Source organism: Coptis chinensis, chromosome 1 (genome assembly GCF_015680905.1).
Source record: "Coptis chinensis isolate HL-2020 chromosome 1, ASM1568090v1, whole genome shotgun sequence".
NCBI classification, from domain to species: domain Eukaryota; kingdom Viridiplantae; phylum Streptophyta; class Magnoliopsida; order Ranunculales; family Ranunculaceae; genus Coptis; species Coptis chinensis.
Genome location: NC_141456.1, coordinates 21,942,219 through 21,961,124, shown reverse-complemented (window position 1 = coordinate 21,961,124; position 18,906 = coordinate 21,942,219). Strand labels below are relative to the sequence as shown.

General features: G+C 39.1%; 1 protein-coding gene and 1 long non-coding RNA gene across 3 annotated transcripts; both read left to right on the top strand.

The window, feature by feature from the left end:
- The first annotated feature begins 52 nt into the window (after positions 1–52).
- LOC147522883 (small ribosomal subunit protein bS16m/bS16c-like) lies at positions 53–15,638 on the top strand. Of its 2 annotated transcripts, none has more exons than XM_086595867.1 (4): positions 53–146; positions 2,195–2,363; positions 2,501–2,546; positions 15,204–15,638. In XM_086595867.1, the coding sequence occupies exons 2-4, from the start codon at positions 2,231–2,233 to the stop codon at positions 15,442–15,444; spliced, it is 420 nt and encodes a 139-aa protein (XP_086451993.1). In that variant the 5' UTR covers positions 53–146; positions 2,195–2,230; the 3' UTR covers positions 15,445–15,638. The 2 variants fall into 2 exon arrangements, with proteins under 2 accessions (XP_086451993.1, XP_086451985.1); XM_086595859.1 differs by lacking the exon at positions 53–146 and adding an exon at positions 1,530–1,633.
- A 1,237-nt stretch (positions 15,639–16,875) lies between these two features.
- Positions 16,876–18,491, top strand: LOC147522882 (uncharacterized). Its single transcript, XR_015195704.1, has 2 exons — positions 16,876–17,806; positions 18,034–18,491. It is a non-coding gene; the product is annotated as an uncharacterized LOC147522882 (long non-coding RNA).
- Positions 18,492–18,906: the final 415 nt, after the last annotated feature.

Below are 18,906 nucleotides of genomic sequence, written 5' to 3'. Positions count from 1 at the left end.
AACTATTATCAGCTCTCTTTTTTATCCGGGTCCACAAGAATATATTTGTTCTTATATTTCTCTGTGTACTCACTCTCGGAGTGCTCAGACAGTCATACTCAATTACTCAAACTCGTTTCTGATTCTCTCTCTGCTGTGTCACAAAGGTGAAACCGTGAAACCTTAATACTCTACTTCAATCAATTTTTAATTTTTTTATTATAATTTTATAATTTCATTAACATGCTATGACGCTAACTTCCCTTCAAAGGGGCTGGGGAGGGAGGGGTGGGGAGGGGTTCCAATTTTTTCTTATTTTCGTTCAATTTGTAGAAATAGAATCAGAATTACTTGTAAAAAAAATCAATGATTACTAATAACTTAGTATGAAAATGAGTGATAGTTGACCATAATTTTATAGAGAGAGAAATTTCAAAACCATAGATAATTCTAGGGGTGATTTCGGATTGGATCGGATTAACCTCTTTAACTTAATATACTAGCCAAATCCGATCCAATTTTTTTTTCGGATTCAAAATATATTTCAAATTTCAGAACTTTCAAAAATTTCAGAATAATTTGGGAATTTTGGAATACTTGGTAAATTTTCAAAGATGTCTTTATTTTCAATTATTTTTAGAATATTATACGCCAATATTCATTGTAGGGAGAAAAAACCATGTCCACAACACTAATGTACCAACAACAATACGCACTTGTTTACTGAGAAAACTCATTTTCATTCAAACAAGTGATCCAAGAAAAAATGAGAAAAATAACCTGCAGCCACCAACAGCAAGCATTACATTCTGTTGAGGTCTCGGTATTTGTAATGTTTCAATCTTTTTTCATATGCAAAAATTGAAACGTGAAATGTCTGCATGAATAATGGATTATGGTCTTGGACTCTAAGTAGCTTTACAAAACATTCTATCTATTGGAATTTGGCTTTTGAATTGGTCTAGAAGTCATACTCAATGACATTTTTTTTTCATATCATTGTTGTTATAACAGACGGTGTAATGACTGTGGAGTGGTCCAATTCAAGTGGGGAAGTAGCAGCTAGGTTATGTTTTTGTTTTGTTTTTGGAAGTAAAAAACTAGAAAATGAATGAACGGTCGAGATCTAATTAAGTGGATAGTGAGAGAAGTACATATTTTCGGAATAAATTGGCAATAATATCAGAAAATTCGGATTGGCTATATATCGAAATTTTCTGATCGGATATCGAATCGGATCGGTTTTTAGAGTTATATCCTAATCCGATCCAATTTTTTTTTGAATTTTTGGAAATCGGAAAATTAGAAAATTGACCCATGAAAACTACACCTAGAGCCAGACTAATTTCGAGTCAGATTTCAAAAAAATCGAAAATTCAGCAAAAAGAGACACCCCTAGATAATTCCAATAACCAACAACTTCATGGCACACTCTTACCGTATACTCTTACCAAACAATAACACTATAACACTTTATCAAATGATGCAGTTCTAATTGTACAAGTGACACCAAGTGTTTATTTTATTTTGTGATTTTGATACAAGGTTTATCCAATCTATCTTAGATCAGCTTCGTGTGACATTTCCAATATTTTTTACCCAAGCAATGTTCCCTTGGGCATTTTCTATCCGGATCGCCAAGAAAACCTGCATAGTGAGACTCTTGTAGTTATCATATAGTCTTTTTTAATCAAGATCCAAACATAGCAAGAGAGAATAGAGAAGTAATCCTTTTTCTGATCCAATAAAAATTCCATCACTTCACATAATTTAACAACTATATACAATTCCATTTATAACTTGGTTTAGGAGAGTCATCTACTCATGGGACTTTACTCATTTCTTAGTATAGAGTATTCATCCATTTCAAATGCTTTGTCCATTTCATTATCATCAACATTAGTTTTTCATGACTACTGAGCCAAACATGAAGGGACACCAATCCACAGACCACGTACAAACCCGGGTTCGATTCCCTGCTGGTGCACTTTGTTTTCTTTTTTTGTTCCGGGCCCACATCAGTTATATTTATTTCTCTCCTCACTTTCTCACTCTTCTCTCTACAAAAGGTAAAACCCTAAACCCTTCTAAAATCTCCACTTCCTTAAAATCAAATTTTCAATTTTTATTATAATTTCACAATCACACCAACTTCCTCTCAATTTGGTCTCCGAATTTTTGTCAATTTCTAACTTTTTTCTCCCTCAATTTACAGAGATATAAAGCCATACTAGTTTATTTCAGTTGCAAAATGGCGGTAAGATTGAGACTATCACGATTTGGGTGCAAAAACAAACCATTTTATAGAGTTATGGCTGCAAATAGTAGATCTCCAAGAGATGGCAAACATCTTGAAGTCTTGGGCTATTACAATCCTTTGCCTGGTACATTTCCCCCTTCCATTTATTAATGATTCTTATCAGCTAAAGTGTTAATTTTTATACTGCTCATTGTTCAATTTGAAGTTATTTATTATCCTTTTTATTAAATTTTGTAATTTTTATTTTCTAAGATTATGTAGGTCAGGATGGAGGGAAACGGATGGGTTTAAACTTCGATAGAGTGATGTAAGTATAATATTTTAGATTCTGATAGTCATTGTTATGGTTCTTGGTAGTCTATGAAGTGATTTTCTTTTGGAGAATTGCAATATTAGTTCTATGTAAATGCGTAATGTAATGACGGTAGGGATGTAGGTGACCATATCTTCAGTTAGTTGTCAATTCATGAGTTTACTTTTAGTTTGTGATAATATACAAAAGAATCAGGGAATAATATATATGTGTAGTACTCATATGGAAGAAATGCTCTCACCTTATCAAGGGATGACCCCTTTGGTTATTTTCTGAATCTTATTCATTTGTCAATAAGTACTCTCCTTAAGTTCCATTGACACACCTATCCGACACGGCGTAGGTATATAAGCTTCATAAAAAAAAAATATAAGCTTCAATGACTAATACACGGATAAATAGCCAACTAGTATTATTTTTTTCTTCTCCCTCTGACAACACTTTTTGTACAACAGTTTATACAACACCCTTTTCTAAGTTGAACTAAGAGCTAATACTTTGTGGGTATGGTATTATCACCATAAAGATCATATATACAAATTTTGAGTTCATTTCGAAATCTCTACTCCTTTCCAAAGTTGATTTGAAAATGTAATTTTTTTTAATGGTCAGGATTTAAAATTTTGTAACCTTCTTTTGACATCTTTAGAAATTTCCAAATGAGCCTATTTTTTGCAGGGTTGTCATTCATGATAGAAAGATGTCATCCACAAAAAATCAGGTCGTAAGTAAATTTGTAGAGTGAGATATAGTAGGGATGTAAATGGGGCGGGTTTGCCATCTCCATCCCCGTCCCTAACTTCAATTTTATTCCCCATACCTGCCATTCCTCATACCCGCCCCAATCCCCACTTGAGAGTAGTCGGGGATTCTTTATCCCTGCCCCGTATGGGTACCGGGTCCCCATACTCTCCCCATTCCTCATTAACCAACTTTGAAACAAAGAAAAAAAAAATCATGACTTGTACTCATCATACTCACTTTTAATAAAAACTAATAAGCTTTCACAGTAGTCTAGGTGGTAGATTAAATTTGCCAAGTACAAAAATATTTGTGCTTCCCTGCGTTGTTTAACACATACTCCAGAAGTTATGATCCTTCAGCCTGTAATATAGATTGTATAGAGCAAACAGAAGTTTCTTGTATTTCATTGTTTCTTTCTAATATAAGGCATTCCCCCTTTTTACAAAAAAAAGACAAAAGACAAAAGGCATAACAAAAGCCTCTTCCACCACAAAAACCAAAAAATTGTTTTTTTAATGACTTCATGGTTCTGTCTCAAGGATCAGTGCAACCGCCATCCTACAACAATAAATAATAGCAATTGGTATCAATATATATAATCAAAATCAGATTAACGTGATTTCTTGTAAATACTTTGCTCTATCATTTACCTCATCAACATCCATGTCTTCAGTGTATAAACTTTTCCCACATGGTGTTCCTAGCACTAAAAGAATTAAAAAAATGATTAGCTCACATTTAACTAACAAAAAATACAGTTCAACTTTTTCATAAAGAGATTTAACTACCTGAACTTTCATCCCATAACCAATCTTGAGCACACATTAATATCTCCAAGGTCTTTGGAAGGAGTTTACTATGATGCGGACTGAAAATTCTACCACTAGTACTGAAAGCAGACACGGAAGCAACGGTAGTCACTGGAATGGCTAAAACATCACTAGCAATAGCAAGCAAAGTAGTATATTTATTTCCATTTGTTTTCCACCAAGCCAATAAGTCGAAGTCATCTTTTCTGGGTAAGATATGCTCCTCCAAATAATAGTCAAGTTCTGACTTAACATGCTCAGTAGTAGAAGTACTACTTGAAACAAACAAGTCGAACATATTAGTTAAATAACATCCTTTCTTTCCATGAACCCCTTGTGATACAGAAAACCCTTCACTTGAAGTTTCACCTATATGACGAGCTTTCACATTTGATTTCTCATTAGCTTGATAATCTTTTAACAACTTAGCACAAAGATCCTGAACAACTTTAATTTCTTTTTCCTCACCATTTGGAAAAATAAGAAGAAAATAGAACTCAGCCCCTTTCATCTTATATCGTGGATCCAAAACATTCCCTACATCCATTATGCCAAGAAGAGAGATCCAATACTTTTCAATTTTTTTGATCATTTCTGTTGCCATGTGTTGAACTACGCTATAGTTAGAATACCCCCACTCATTAAGTGCTACTCTAATCTCACAAATTTTAGGAAAAAAACAAGTTAATTGTGGGATATTTAGTTCCAGAAAACAATTCAGTTACTTAAAAAAAAAGTTCCAACCTATCACAAACTTCATCTGCTAACAACCAATCTTCATCACTAGGCCAACACTTGTATTGCGCTTCACGATGTTTCAAACAAAAAAAGGCATCCTTGTATATCAAAGCAATGTGAAGCATTAAATAGGTTGAGTTCCACCTAGTTCTGCAATCTAGGGCTAGTTTAAGAGTGTTTGAAATGTTTAATAGACGAACTGCCTCAGAAAAATTTTCCTCTCTTTTAGGTGTTGTTGTCCAGTAGACAACACTGTCACGAACATTCTCAATACCTATAGTAATCAAATCTAACCCATCCTTTGCAATCAAATTCAAAATATGAGCAGCACAACACACATGGAGTGCATCACCACCTAGTAACAATTCATTACAAGAAAGGTTCTCCAAAAGAAGGGCAACCATAGAATCATTAGTCGTACAATTATCTACTGTCAAAGTCGATAGTTTACGATCTAGGTTCCAATCCAACAAGCATTTAATCAAAGCATCAGTAAGTCTTTCAGAGGTATGAGGACATGGTACATATATAAACCTTGTACAAAATGAAAGATTAAAATATTTAGCAGATGCAACATTTACCAAATGCAAAAAACAAAAAAAAACAAAAAAAAACAAAAATTATGAAAGAGAGAAACACCAGTACAAGAGTCCAAGAGTCATCAATGAAATGTGTTGTGACAACCATAAATCCCCTTTTTTGGTTAGAAGATGTCCACATATTAGTAGTAATGGCAATTCTACTCCGAGTTTTTCCCATCAATTCCATGGCTTTACTCTTTGCATCTTCATAAATCCTAAAAATTTCTTTCTTCACTAAGTACCGGGAAAAATACGAAAACATGGGTTGGATATTGCGGCAGAACTCCCTAAATCCATAATGCTCAACCATTGCAATTGGATACTCGTGCAATATTGTCAATTTTGCAAGCGAGTTCAATGCACTTTCTTGGTCGAAGGAATAGGTGCTCATAATGGTTTTCCCATCAGCTTTTCGAGAGCAACTCAACATTGGTTGTCTTATATCTGTTTGCTTCCACAAAGGACATATCCTTAAATGATTACACAAGTGTGATGTCCCATCCTTAGGCCCCCCTACAAGCTTATTTGCACAATAATTACAAATAGCCTTCATTGCATTATTGATTTTCTATTTTTTGAAGTGGTTCCACACTTCAGAAGTAGGTCTTCTTTTTCTACTTTAAGTAAGTTGACTTTCATCACCACCGTTTGGAGTTGCGTTGGATTCTACCAAAGTCGCGGGAATAGATTGATCAGTAAGAGTAGTAATTGTTGCATGACTAACATTACTAGTTTCATCTTCTCCTGGCGTAGACATATCTCACCTGAAAAGAAACCAAATATAAACAATTTTATACAAACACTTGAGTAGCTAGAGTAATATCATACCTTTCTACATTAAGGAAGAAAATTAATTGCAAATAGTTAACATTTGCGAGACGTTGCGACATGCAATATATGAAAGAAAATTATTATTAGAGGGTACATATTGATATGAGTTGGTCGGCATAATACAAACCACGTTAGAAAGAGAAGAAGCTTAGAAGCAATATGATATTCTTGCTGTTAATGCTTGTTAATGTTGTACAAGAGAAAGCCACAAATATACAATATATAAGTTGCATAAATATTAAAACATAAACAAATTGATAAATGGTGGAGAGAGAGAGAGTGAACTTACCTAAAATAGTGAGATCTTGAGGGTAACACCGTAACAATCGGATTGTTTGTCTCTAAGAGATGAAAAATGCATGAGAATGGAGAGAAGATATATTGTTTGAGTGAAAGAGTATTAGTGTGGTATTCTTAGTTTCTTAGTAAAGAAGACACAGTAGCACACATATCGATAATGACTTGGGGAAGACAAAACAATCGTACATAATCTTATTGACTTTTGGTGCTCTTTTTTTTTACATTGGTGTTCTAGACTTCCAGTCTAAGTATCTAATAACTAGTATCTTTCTTATAGCAGAAATTGCCTTTGGTCTAGTGGTTTGAGGGTTGCTTGTCCATAAGGGAGGTCTTGTGTTCGACTTGTATAGAAGTGAAAACCTTTTAATTAACAATAGAAAAAACACTATAATACATACATACATAATGTTATATAAACTGTATAAACTGTCGTATAAAAAGTGTTTATATATATATATATTTGGAGTGTCATTCTTCGACATAAAAAAACTTCAGTATAGTGTCTTAGTTTATCACCTCTTGGAAGTAGTCCTACAGTGTTCCTAACTTAATCCTATTCTTAACGGCTAAACTTCATATAACTTATCCTATCTTTAAATCTCAACGTCTTCAATGCGTATTGGGCGTCCACTATGCACTATGCATATATAGTGATTTGGAATTAACTGTGGTGTGGATTGCTTGGGATAACGGCTGTTATACCCTATGGATATAACATGATCCATTAGCTAAATTTGCAAGCTTCCTTTGGAACTTCAAAACTAATGGAAGGCATTCATTAGAAGGCTGGCTTGTTTGAAACCTGTTTTTCTCATATTCATAAGGAGGCTAATTATCAAGTTAACGTTAGCTTTACTTGTCTTTCTGTAGTACATGGTTTTCAAATTTTTCCATTATCAAGACTTTGATACATTTTTCAAATTGCATGAAGCACACCTCTATGGTCGCGAATCTGTCCCCTAATTTTGAGGGCGACATCTTAGGTATCCAGATAACCCCCTCCTTAGACTAAAGTACCAAAGATCCAAAGTGTTAACTTCTAGATATTTCTTGTTTTTCTTGAAATATCTTTCTAAAAAAAGCATTTTTGTGCATCTCCTCAAATTTAAAGTCATTAAAGTTGCGCCACCGCTCTTTTATCTTTTTTGGCGGGTGGGGAGGGGTTTCAATATCGATAGTCGAGTCATCGATCCAATCTTCCACAAACTATGGATCACATTTACCTGGTATACATCTAAGTCCATCTTCTTAAAGACAACCACTTGAGTACTTGACAATGCCCATATCACAAACAATAAGATATGGATTAGCGAGCTGCTTATTCTCGATCCTTATTCCTTAATTAATTTTAGTCTCAATCTCATGACTCTCTTTTCTTTTTTCCATTACATATTACACTGTAAAGGAGTGTTTTGATCTTCTCCTAATTACAACAAGGAAGAACGGGAGGGGTTTGGATTTTGGATGAGGTCGCCGAGGAGCGAAGCGGCTTAGCCCCTGATATCTTCTCGTTTTCCTTTTCTTGGGGAGAGAAGAATCAGGTCTGACGTAGTTCCAGTAGGTGGTATTTATAGATTTCAGGGAGAGGAGATCCTTCTGACACGTGTACTCTTTTGTGCAAATGTAGGGTGGAGATCGCGGATGAGTGTTGAATTGGATTTTGGATATGCCCTGTTCTGATTGGGGGTAGATGCGGTAGTCCCTATTTCCCGGTGATGAGATTACCACTAAGATCTTGGCAATCATTACACCTGGTGGGGTGTGTTTCTATCCGAAGCGTTCTGTATCTGGCAAAGTGTTCGTACTGAGATATCTTCGTTCGCACCACCTACTCGAGCCGCTCGCAGGTCGGTCTTGGAGGTCGCCTTGGATTCATCTATCTTTGCGCGATTTCGTATGCTGCTAGGTATTTGTTCTCAGGTGTCTTGGAGGTCGATATCTTGGTTAAGCTTTTATGCTCTCGCGAGTCGCGATGCCCTATGAGGATATCGGCTCCCCCACCGACCCTCTCGATGGGGCATAGATGTAGTGGAAAGCGCTACTTGGCGAGAAAAGAGTCGGACGAGCGTGGTGGAGCATGAGCGAACAGTAGTGGATGAACCGGTAGTAGGGCACCACTTTTGAATCTTTGTGGCTGGTGAATTGGCGGGAAAAAGGTAGTTTTACCTTACTTGCACGTGACAGAATCGTAGCAGTTGGAGAAGAAACGTGTCGCCAGCGTTATCGAAATTTGAAAAGGGCGGTGCCTTGGAACACGTCGCGGGCTATAAGCGTAGGTGTAATGATTACTCCTTGGTAACTGAACGGGCGGTTTATACAAAATCAGATTTGAGATACCAAAAAGTTATTTCGTGTTTTCTTCCTCCGCAAAAACGCCAGCTAGGGTTTCTTAGGTGAGTGCTCCTGTTGCTGTTATCTTTCCAATTTCCATTTGCTTTCCTCTCTGTCCGGCTCGTTATTTTAAGTAGGTAGGTTATTGTAAGGCTAAAGGGTTTAGGACTGAATATTTGATAGAAAAGAGTTGTTATAATGTCCGATTCTGATGATACTCGATCGGAGGAGGTCCGAGAGATATCTTTAAGTTGTGGAGAGTACGAGGATGAAGAAACAGTAAGTGTCGGCATGGAGGTTGAGTTGGAAGAAGAGGATAGGATAGGCGGGGGTAATGCCCGATCTAGGTCAGGAGATGACGTGGCCAGTACGTCAGGTCGGGGGTAGATGTCGTCATCAAGCGATGTGCCCCCTAAGACGATGCGGACTGACTTTTCAATCATATTTCCATCGGGGGAAACTAAGACGACTTCGATGCCACTTCCACCGAGATTACTCGAACCATCCACAAAGAGAGACCAGGGCGATTTGACTCTCGTTTTTGTGTCTGGGAGCTCAGTTTCTTGTTCCCAGCTGGGGTCCTCGACTGGGAAATCTGCTAGGAAATCGGCGACGACCTGACCTTTCTGAGAAGTGCGGGGGACGATCTCTATGTGGTGTTCTCCGAGTTCTTCGGCCCAAACTGCCATTCGAGTAGTCTTGTTCTCTTTGTGAAGGACTTTCTTCAATGGAAGGTCGGTAAGAACTTTGATTTGATGTGCCTGAAAGTACGGCCTGAACTTCCGTGCGGAATACAACAAAGCAAGTACAGCTCGTTCTAGGAAGGCGTAATTCTTTTCGGCTGGCGTGAGTGTCTTACTCGTGAAGTAGATTGGCTTCTCTGAATTGTTCTCCTCTTTAAAGAGAACTGAGCTGATGGCGAAATCGGATATGGCCAGATAAAGCCCCAGTGTCTCTCCATATATTGGTTTGGCTAAGACGGGAGGCGTGGTGAGATACTCTTTGAGAGTAGCGAATGCATGATGACATTGATCGCTCCATGAAAATGGCTCGCCTTTTTTGAGGAGCTGCAGGAATGGTCTACACTTATCTGAGGCCCTTGATATGAACCGGTTGAGCGCCGCGACCATTCCCGACAATTTCTGTATCTGTTTCTTTGTGCGTGGATCGGGCATATCTAAGAACGCTCGGATCTGGTCAGGATTTGCCTCGATCCCACGCTGCGACACCTGATACCCTAAAAACTTGCCGGAGGACGCCCCAAAGAGGCATTTTTCTGGGTTCAACTTCATGCCCAGACGGCGTAATGCGGAGAACGCTTGTTCGAGGTGGGTGAGGTGATCACCGGCTTTTTGCTTTGACCACCATGTCGTCAATGTAGACCTCCATGGTGTCGCTAACATGTCTTGGAACATGTCGGTGACCAAAGGCGTTGGTATGTCGCTCCGGCGTTCTTGGACCGAGCGGGGAGGACGCGTTGTAGCAATAGATCCCTTGCTCCGTAATGAAGCGAAGTCTTCTCTTGATCTTCCTCGGCGAGTGGGATTTGGTTGTACCCATTCTGTACGCATCCATAAAGGAGAGGAGCTCATGACCACAGGTTTGGTCGACAAGTTGGTCAATGCGAGGCAAGGGAAAACTGTCTTTTGGCGTGTGGCGATTGACATTTGTGAAATCGACACATAGGCGAACTGTGCCATTCTTTTTGGGGACGGCGACAATATTTGCAATCCACTCGGGGTAGTCTACCTTTCTGATGAAACCGACTTGCTTGAGTTTTTCGACCTCGTCGTTGATGGCTTTTGAAAGCCGCGGGGATAGTCTACGAGGTCGTTGTCGTTTGGTTTAGCATTGGGGTTCACATTTAATTTATGGCATGCGATTTGAGGATCGACTCGAGACACATCAATATTCGACCAAGCAAAAACATCTTTATTCATAGATAAAAATTTACAAAATTTGGGTCTTTAACATGGGGTCGAGGTTGGCCCTACATAACGAACTTGGGGTCGTCGGTGATTGCCTAAGTTCACTCTTTCTTTTACGCCCTTTGGAGGTGTTACAACGGATGGTGGGTATTTGCTTTGGTAGTTCGCTCTCGGGGTCTTGAGCGTGCTCTGGGCTAGTCTGGCTAGCAGTTGGGGTCTGAACGACTTGAGCATCAGCGTTGATGGGGGCATCCCCGAAACGTGGATCAAAGATGGAGGGATGGACAACACGGTGGTACGGCCGTTGTTGGCACGCGTGTGTTGGCCCACCACAATCGAGGCGATTCTTGACACTCTAGTCGATGGGGCGGCTGATTTTGTATCAATGCTGGGTAGCTTTGCTTGTGCAGGAATGAGTCGGGGAGCGACTGCAGGTATTGGCTTGCTGGAGCCCCCAGCGTTCTGCTTGGCAGGTCGAGTCTGGACTCCGGCCACTAAATCATGTGCCATTGTGTAACTGGTGGGCTCGTGTATGATGGGTGTCGATCCATCGCGATCCTGTTGGTTGATACTATCCGTTTCTGATGATACACTTTGGTGATTGCTTCTAAGCTCCATCATTCCCCTAGGTCCTGGAAAACGTAGAACTTGATGCAATGTTGATGGGACTGCTTGCATCTGATGGATCCAGCGTCGCCCTAGTATGGCATTGTAGGACGACTTAATGTCGAGAACGCAAAACCGTGTATTACATGTAATCTTATCCTCTCGAGATCCCACCGATACTGGTAAGATAATGTCACCAATGGGGTCGGCTCTGGAGCCATTGAACCCGTAAAGGGGGGCGATTGGGTCTACGAGAACGGACTTGGGGAGGTTCATCTCTTGCATGGTGTGGTAAAATAAGATGTCGCGGGAACTGCTAGGGTCGATCGACGCTTTGATCGGTATCGAGTCGCTGATTTTGACATGAACTACCAATGCGTCATTATGAGGAAGGCAGACTTTGCTTAAGTCGGCCTCTGTGAAAATGATATCGCTGCTGCGACTGAACCCAGGCGTGGGCACTGTGAAGTAAAATGATAGACTTCTGAAGAGCGCTACCGGCGTCTTTTCTCGGGAAGAGGTCACGGAATCGTCCGGAAAGGTAATCACATGAATAGTGCGGGCATTGTCACAATCGGACGAGTCTTTGCCTTCTCGCGTGGCGAACGATCCGCGGGGCGTCCTACTTGTGAGGACGAGCTGTACCCTTGGTGGTGACGGTGAGGTGGAGATCGACTACGTACACGACGAGCCATCAACTTGTGATGCAGGTCGCCATCAGGAATGCTAGTGTATTATTTGATATGACCATCTTCCACCAGGTCTTGGAGATAATGCTTGAGCCCCCAGCATGCATCAGTTTCATGGCACTTTGCTTTGTGAAATGCACAAAAAGGCTTGCCAGGTCGATCTGCGGGTTGCCTGATGTTTGGCCGGAAAAATGGGGCGCGCTTAATCTTATCCAGTATGTGGTGGGGGGCGATGTCGACAAATGAACTCTCTAACATTATCGGTCGCGCACGAAGCTGGGTGCAAAGCGACTGTCGGCGCTTCTTGACCCGTGGGGTACGATCCGAGACTTCAGCGACCTCGTGGTTCTCTGCTAAACCATGGAGTTTTAAAGTTTCCTGCAACTTGATGTACTTGTCCACGCGAGCGTAGAGCTCGGACGGTGTCTCTGGCGTTCCTTCATTAACGACCTAGCGAGGTCGGTGTCGCGACTTCGGCAAGCATTGGAAAAGGCCGATTAATGGCGAAAGATTCTTTCAAGCCACTTTCCATGCCGCAAATGATTCGGCCTTGAACCGTCATAGGAATTCACGAATAGTTTCGTCCTCCTTGAATGATAATTGAAAGCGGAGAATCAAGATCGCCTTCTTCCTTTGTTGTGGACGTCTTGGTTTGGCGAACAAATCGATAAAAATTTCGTTGAAGGTGTTTATAGAATCGGACTCGATGAAAAGAACCAATCGAGGCGCCATCTTTGAAAGGTTTGGAAATAATCTGCAGTGGAGATAATCAAACTTCGGGTGAAGTGTAAAGTGCCAAACTCGAATATAGCGAGCCACATGTCGACCAAGGCATGTCTTTGCCGTCGTACATGGGAAAGCGTGGCTGGATAAAAGTCGTGTGGAGAGGGATTTCGAGGACCTCTGCGGTGAGCGGAGATGCACGATACGTCTTAAGCATCTTGTGCACAATCGTGTCGAATCCTTCTTCGCGTGATGTCCGGCCAATCCTTTGGGATAACTTCATTAATCTGGCGATTAACGTCATTGATCTTTGTGCTTTCGGCTCCGTTGCCGACTTGTTGTTCTTTGGTAACTATCCACCGAAGCGTAAAGTAGCATTTTCCTCCCGAGCAAGGAAATGTTCTCATTCGTTATTCCTAACCGGTGGGCAAGGTTAGAACTTGATCTTCTATGCTAACCATGCTTCGTGGGGTGGAGAGTTAGAGATGGATGAAGCCCGATCTAAAGTGGCTCTCCGATGTCGAAACCACGAGGCGGCGCCAATGTAAAGGAGTGTTTTGATCTTCTCCTAATTACAACAAGGAAGAACGGGAGGGGTTTGGATTTTGGATGTGACCGAGGAATTATTGAATTTAACCGCTTTGCCTATCTTATCTTCTCTCGTTTTCCTTTTCTTGGGGAGAGAAGAATCAGTCCGGACGTAGTTCGTGGAGGTGGTATTTATAGATTTCGGGGAGAGGAGATCCTTCCGACGCGTGTACTCTTTTGTGCAAATGTAGGGTAGAGATCGCGGATGAGTGTTGAATTGGATTTTGGATATGCCCCGATGCGATTGGGGGTAGATCGCGGTAGTCCCTATTTCCGGTGATGAGATTACCACTAAGATCTTGGCAATCATTACACGGTGGGGTGTGTTTCTATCCGGCGTTCGTATCGGCAAAGTGTTAAATCTTGAGATATCTTCGTTCGCACCACCTACTCGAGCCGCTCGCAGGTCGGTCTTGGAGGTCGCCTTGGATTCATCTATCTCTTTGCGACTCGTGTACTGCTAGGGGCTATTGTTCTCAGTCCGTCTTGGAGGTCGATATCTTCAGTTCCCTTATGCTCCTCGCGAGTGCGATGCCCTATGAGGATATCGCTCCCCTACATACACAACTTATTTGAGTGGACACCTAGGTGCTTCTGACACTGTAGTGCTCCTTGACTAAGTCACTAGCAACCTTGTGAAGATTTACTCCTAGTTTCACTATTTGTTGAAAAAGATTGGCTCGTTTAAATTTTTAGCCTGTCATACCGTTCTCTATTTTTCTGTTTCTGTACTATCTCCCACTAGTTCATGGTATCACACATGCCGCACCATTAGATGCTGCTTCTCTCCTTTGTGATTTTCCTTACGTGTGCCCTGTATTATTTCTCTATTCATTATTAGTTATTTAGTCTTCAAAAAATAACCATCACATATAGGTCTCCATCGCTGACATACTTTTATTGGGTTCTCATCTGACCCTAAGAAATAAAGAAATAAACAGGGCCACCTGCTTTCTCTGACATGCTCGATTCACTTTTCTCGCTCCGCTTGCTGCTGTCCATTCTGTATGCCCTTAATATATGCTTTCTCACTTCTAAGATGAAAGGGAGCCTGACTGCTACCAAGCTGGTGCATATGTTACAAATTGATATTCACGGCTTCACATATAATCAGACCACTAAAAATAGAAGGGTTTGCCTTTTTATTTTGGAATTTTAATCTCAAATTTTGTGAAAAGTCATGCTATCTCTTTTAATTGTTATCTCTGTCTTCACTCTTACCGAGGACTGTCTTGGCATCATTTTTTACCTATGTTGTTGACTACGTTTTTTTTTTCTTTGTTTATTTGTTAATAGCCGTTTGGACAAGCGTTAATACAATACATATAGCCACTTACAAAGGTCTACATGCCTGGCACTTCTTATCCTTGTCCAACATGTGTGATTCTTTATTACATAATCTGTACTACCCACTCTAGTATCAAACTTTCTCACTTTCTTGTCTCAGTTGTTAATTGAAATGTTTTCACCTTTTGTGGTCCTCAAACGTGACATGTTTATCCTCAATTACCACTCTTCGATTGAAATGTGTATGATAGTTAAATATTTTGTGCCGCATCTTGTCAGTGAGGCTATTTACCAACTAATCACTAATGAGTGCATTCTTTGTTACTCTTCATGGTGCAATTACTTGCAATGGTTTCCTCAATGATTGGCAGAGCTAAAACACTCTGACAGGTGTTTTATTTCTTTACTAGAGTTGCCAAGATTTCTATGTTAAAACGTTTCTGCATGACTATTGCTTATCTTGTTTTCGCTTTGCCTTCTCTCTATTCTGTTGCAGGTACTGGTTATCAGTTGGTGCCCAACCTTCAGAACCTGTTCAACGCATTCTCTTCAGGGCGGGAGTTTTACCCCCTCCACCAATGCTTGCAATGGAACGTAAAGGCGGACCACGTGATACCCGTCCTATTAATCCTATGACGGGGAAATACATCACCCCCAATAAAAGTTCTGCTGCTGATGAATTGAAAGAGACTGCAGACGATGGAAAGGATGCCAGTGAAGACTCATCTAATCCGTAAAATCTCAGTAAAAACTAAATTTCTTTCTTGTATGTTGGGTTTCATATCTTTGAAGAAAGATTTCAAATAAGACTGAAAATCTTCTAGATTAATTTCAGTGGCCATATTTTCTTGTGTTACTGTTAGGGAGTTTGATTGAGACTCTCATAAGACATACAATGAGAATCTTTACAGAGCGTATTGTGTCACCTCAATTTGTGTGTCATACTCTTAATTATGTGTCACATGCTCAATTGCATCTCTGTCTGTCTAGGCGTATTGCAGAAGGATGGGACTGCTAAGTAGGTCTGAAATCTGAAGTGTGCTCTTTGCTTGTTATCAAGAAAGCACTTGTGAGGTTCAGAATATCATATGCAAGGTTATAATTTATAAAAACGGTCTATATATATATATATATATATATACTAGTATTTTGGGCACGCTCAATGAGTGTGAAATTGAGTGTCTAATCAACCAAACCATGAAAGCAAGCCCACCAAAAGCCCAATCTATGTGGCAATGTTGATTTTAAAAAAATTGCAACCAAATCCCAGTCAAAATAAGCCAACCAATCAAATTGCAACCGATGTGCCTGTTTTTTTCGCATTTATTTTATGCTACTTATTCGAAACTGAAATCAATCGGGTTAATAAAAAAATCCCGATTCCAAAATTCAAATTTGAATTGATCATAAAAATTTTAATTTCCGACCTGATTTGTTGCTCTAGATGTAAAGAGGTCCCACTAACCCACTAACTAATTTAGACTAAATGTATTAAATTTGTCGGGATAAAAAAAAAATTAAATAATTTCCGAATTTTAAAACATATTGGAATTATGTCCAGATTTTTTATGGAATTGTCGAAATTTAATTGTCTTCTGGCGTGAGCGATGTTACTATTTTTTTTTTGGCACTTATTTTATACTACCTATCCGAAACCGAAATCAATCGGGATAATAAAAACCCCCGATTCCAAAATTCAAATTTGAATCGAACATAAAAATCTAAATTCCTGACCCAATTTGTTGCTCTAGATGTAAAAATGTCCCACTAATACACTAATTTAGACTAAATGTGTTAAATTTGTCAGGATAAAAATAAAATAAAATAAGTTCTAAATTTTAAAGTATATTGAAATTTTGTGTGGAATTTCTGATGGAATTGTTGAAATTTCAGATCAGAGAGAGAGAGATGAGATAATGAGGATAAAAAAATGAAGAGATGAGATATTAAGGAGAGAGAGAGATTAGAGATATGAGACATCAAAGACCATTAATACTAAGTAGTTGAGAATGCTTTAGTCTCTCTTTTTTCTTTGAGACTGACACATCATATTTTTCTTCAAAAAAGTAAATCTACGCCATTTTTTTTTTTTGCAGATTTCAATTGTTCGTAACCCAAACAAACATAAAAAAACAAAACTCAAAAAAAAAAAAAAACAAAGTTCTCTTTCATTTTAGTACCGTGTTTCAGATCAAAGGCTTAACGTGAATCTTGAAGCAATCTTACACGAATTGTGAAGGAAAGAGAAAGGATGGGTTTTTATAGGAAAAAAAACGGCAAACCATCTTTACTTCTTCAATCATCACCAATCTAATTTCTATTGACAATCCAAGATCAACAGGTATCTTTTTTTCCTCTGTGAATCACTCTCTCAAATCCGTTTTCTATTTTTAAAAGTTTCTCTTGGGAGTTGTCACTGGGTTGTCGAGTCTTGATATTTGAGAAGCGTAGGTTGTCACTGATATTAAAAAAGAGGAGCGTAGGTTGTCATTGGGTTGTCGAGTCAAATATTTGAGAAGTGATTGATTTCTTTGTGTCATATGCGTAGGTTTGGTTGTATTTGAGTGAAGTGGATAAGAAGAACAATTGATATTAGTGACATTTGTTTTTTTAGCGTGCAATGGCTTCCTAAATATTTACCATTGGTGATGTGGCTATGATGGATCATGAGAAGATTGTTTTTTACCAGGTTCCTTCCTCTCATGACAATGGTGTTTTGTTCGAAAATTTAAATGGAACTGCTGATAGTGATAAGGAAATTTCGGGGAGATCTGAAGAGAGTGGAACCGCTACGTCTCGCCAATAGAGGTTGTTGAGATATCGAGGAGAATCACGAGGAGAGGAATCATTTGACTGTATCGAAGGTGTGCAATGTTTGACCCTATTTAGTTGGATGGGTTTGCTTTTAGTTTTTTATCATTTGAAACTCTTCTCAGTGTTGATCCTACCTTTTAGGAATTAGGAGACAAAGGTTTTGATCATATGGATAATTCCATGATGCAAGCGGGTCATACAGAAGTTTAATTTGGTTTGAACTTTAGGATATATTATAAGAACAACAAAGCAATTTTACTAGATTCGTTTACTTCTTAAAGCAAGGTATTTACAGTAATCCGCTTTGTTTTTTTCTTTCTTATACTGATCAGTTAAAGTATTTGCGTCATACATTTTAATTAAGAGTCTTCAAGGTCAATTTTTATTAAAGTTTGCAGAAAAACAAACAAATTCCTGCTTAACAAGTGGTGGTTCTATTGAAAATTTGTAAATCATGTCATGCACAGGCTTTGTTGTGTAACTCTACCTTTTGTTTCTTTTTTTTACTTCAGGCTGATCAGCCAGGAACCGTAGTTGAGGTACTCCTAGAGGATGGAAAGCCAGTCAGCGTTGACACGGTACTCTCTGATCAGTCAGGAACCGTAGTTGAGGTACTCCTGGAGGATGGAAAGCCAGTCAGCGTTGACACGGTACTCTCTCTCAAAATAAGTAATATGTTGTTTTATACAATAGGATGATAGGCAGATCAATTGCGGTTGACGGTGATTGTAGTAATGGATTTATTCTACTCGAACGACTTCTTTGTTTAGTTATTTTGGTGTGGAATGATAAGCTCAAGAATCGGAAAGGTTGTACGTTAAGTTGTTTCTAGCAAATTCAAATACACAACACATTTTTGTTATGATGTGTTTTAGCACTCTGGAATTTTATTGTAGCACCTTTGTCTTCATGTTTTTCTGAGTAATTTTACTTATCAGGTAGTGGTGTAACTCCTTTCTTTTTTACTGAATGTGCTCATTTTTTCCTAGCAATTATTGTTTTTGGTGTCAGTCCATTTACACTTATTGTTGTAAATATTTTAGCTACTTATTGTTTTTGGGTATTTGGTCGATTTACACTGCATATGCATCTTGGATGAATTCACTTTGTTCCTTATGTAGAACAGCCCACTTGCACTTGCGCAGGCTTACGAAACACGAGCAAAGCTCATTGCTTTGCATTCAAAATTGGCTGAAGAAGGGGCCATTGATATTGTACTAATAAAAACAACTGGTGACAAAATCTTAGATCAGCCCCTTGTAGATATAGGTGGTAAAGGATTTTTTACGAAAGAAATAGATGAGGCACTTTTAAATAGTGATATTGATATTGATGTTCACTCCATGAAAGATGTACCTACATATTTACCAAATGGTACTATTTTG

Coding starts and splice junctions, on each gene's coding strand:
- LOC147522883 (XM_086595859.1), top strand. CDS start 1,586: ATGTTCCCTTGGGCATTTTCTATCCGGATCGCCAAGAAAACCTGCATA. Junction 1,634..2,194: donor TCGCCAAGAAAACCTGCATA/GTGAGACTCTTG, acceptor CTCAATTTACAG/AGATATAAAGCCATACTAGT. Junction 2,364..2,500: donor CTATTACAATCCTTTGCCTG/GTACATTTCCCC, acceptor AAGATTATGTAG/GTCAGGATGGAGGGAAACGG.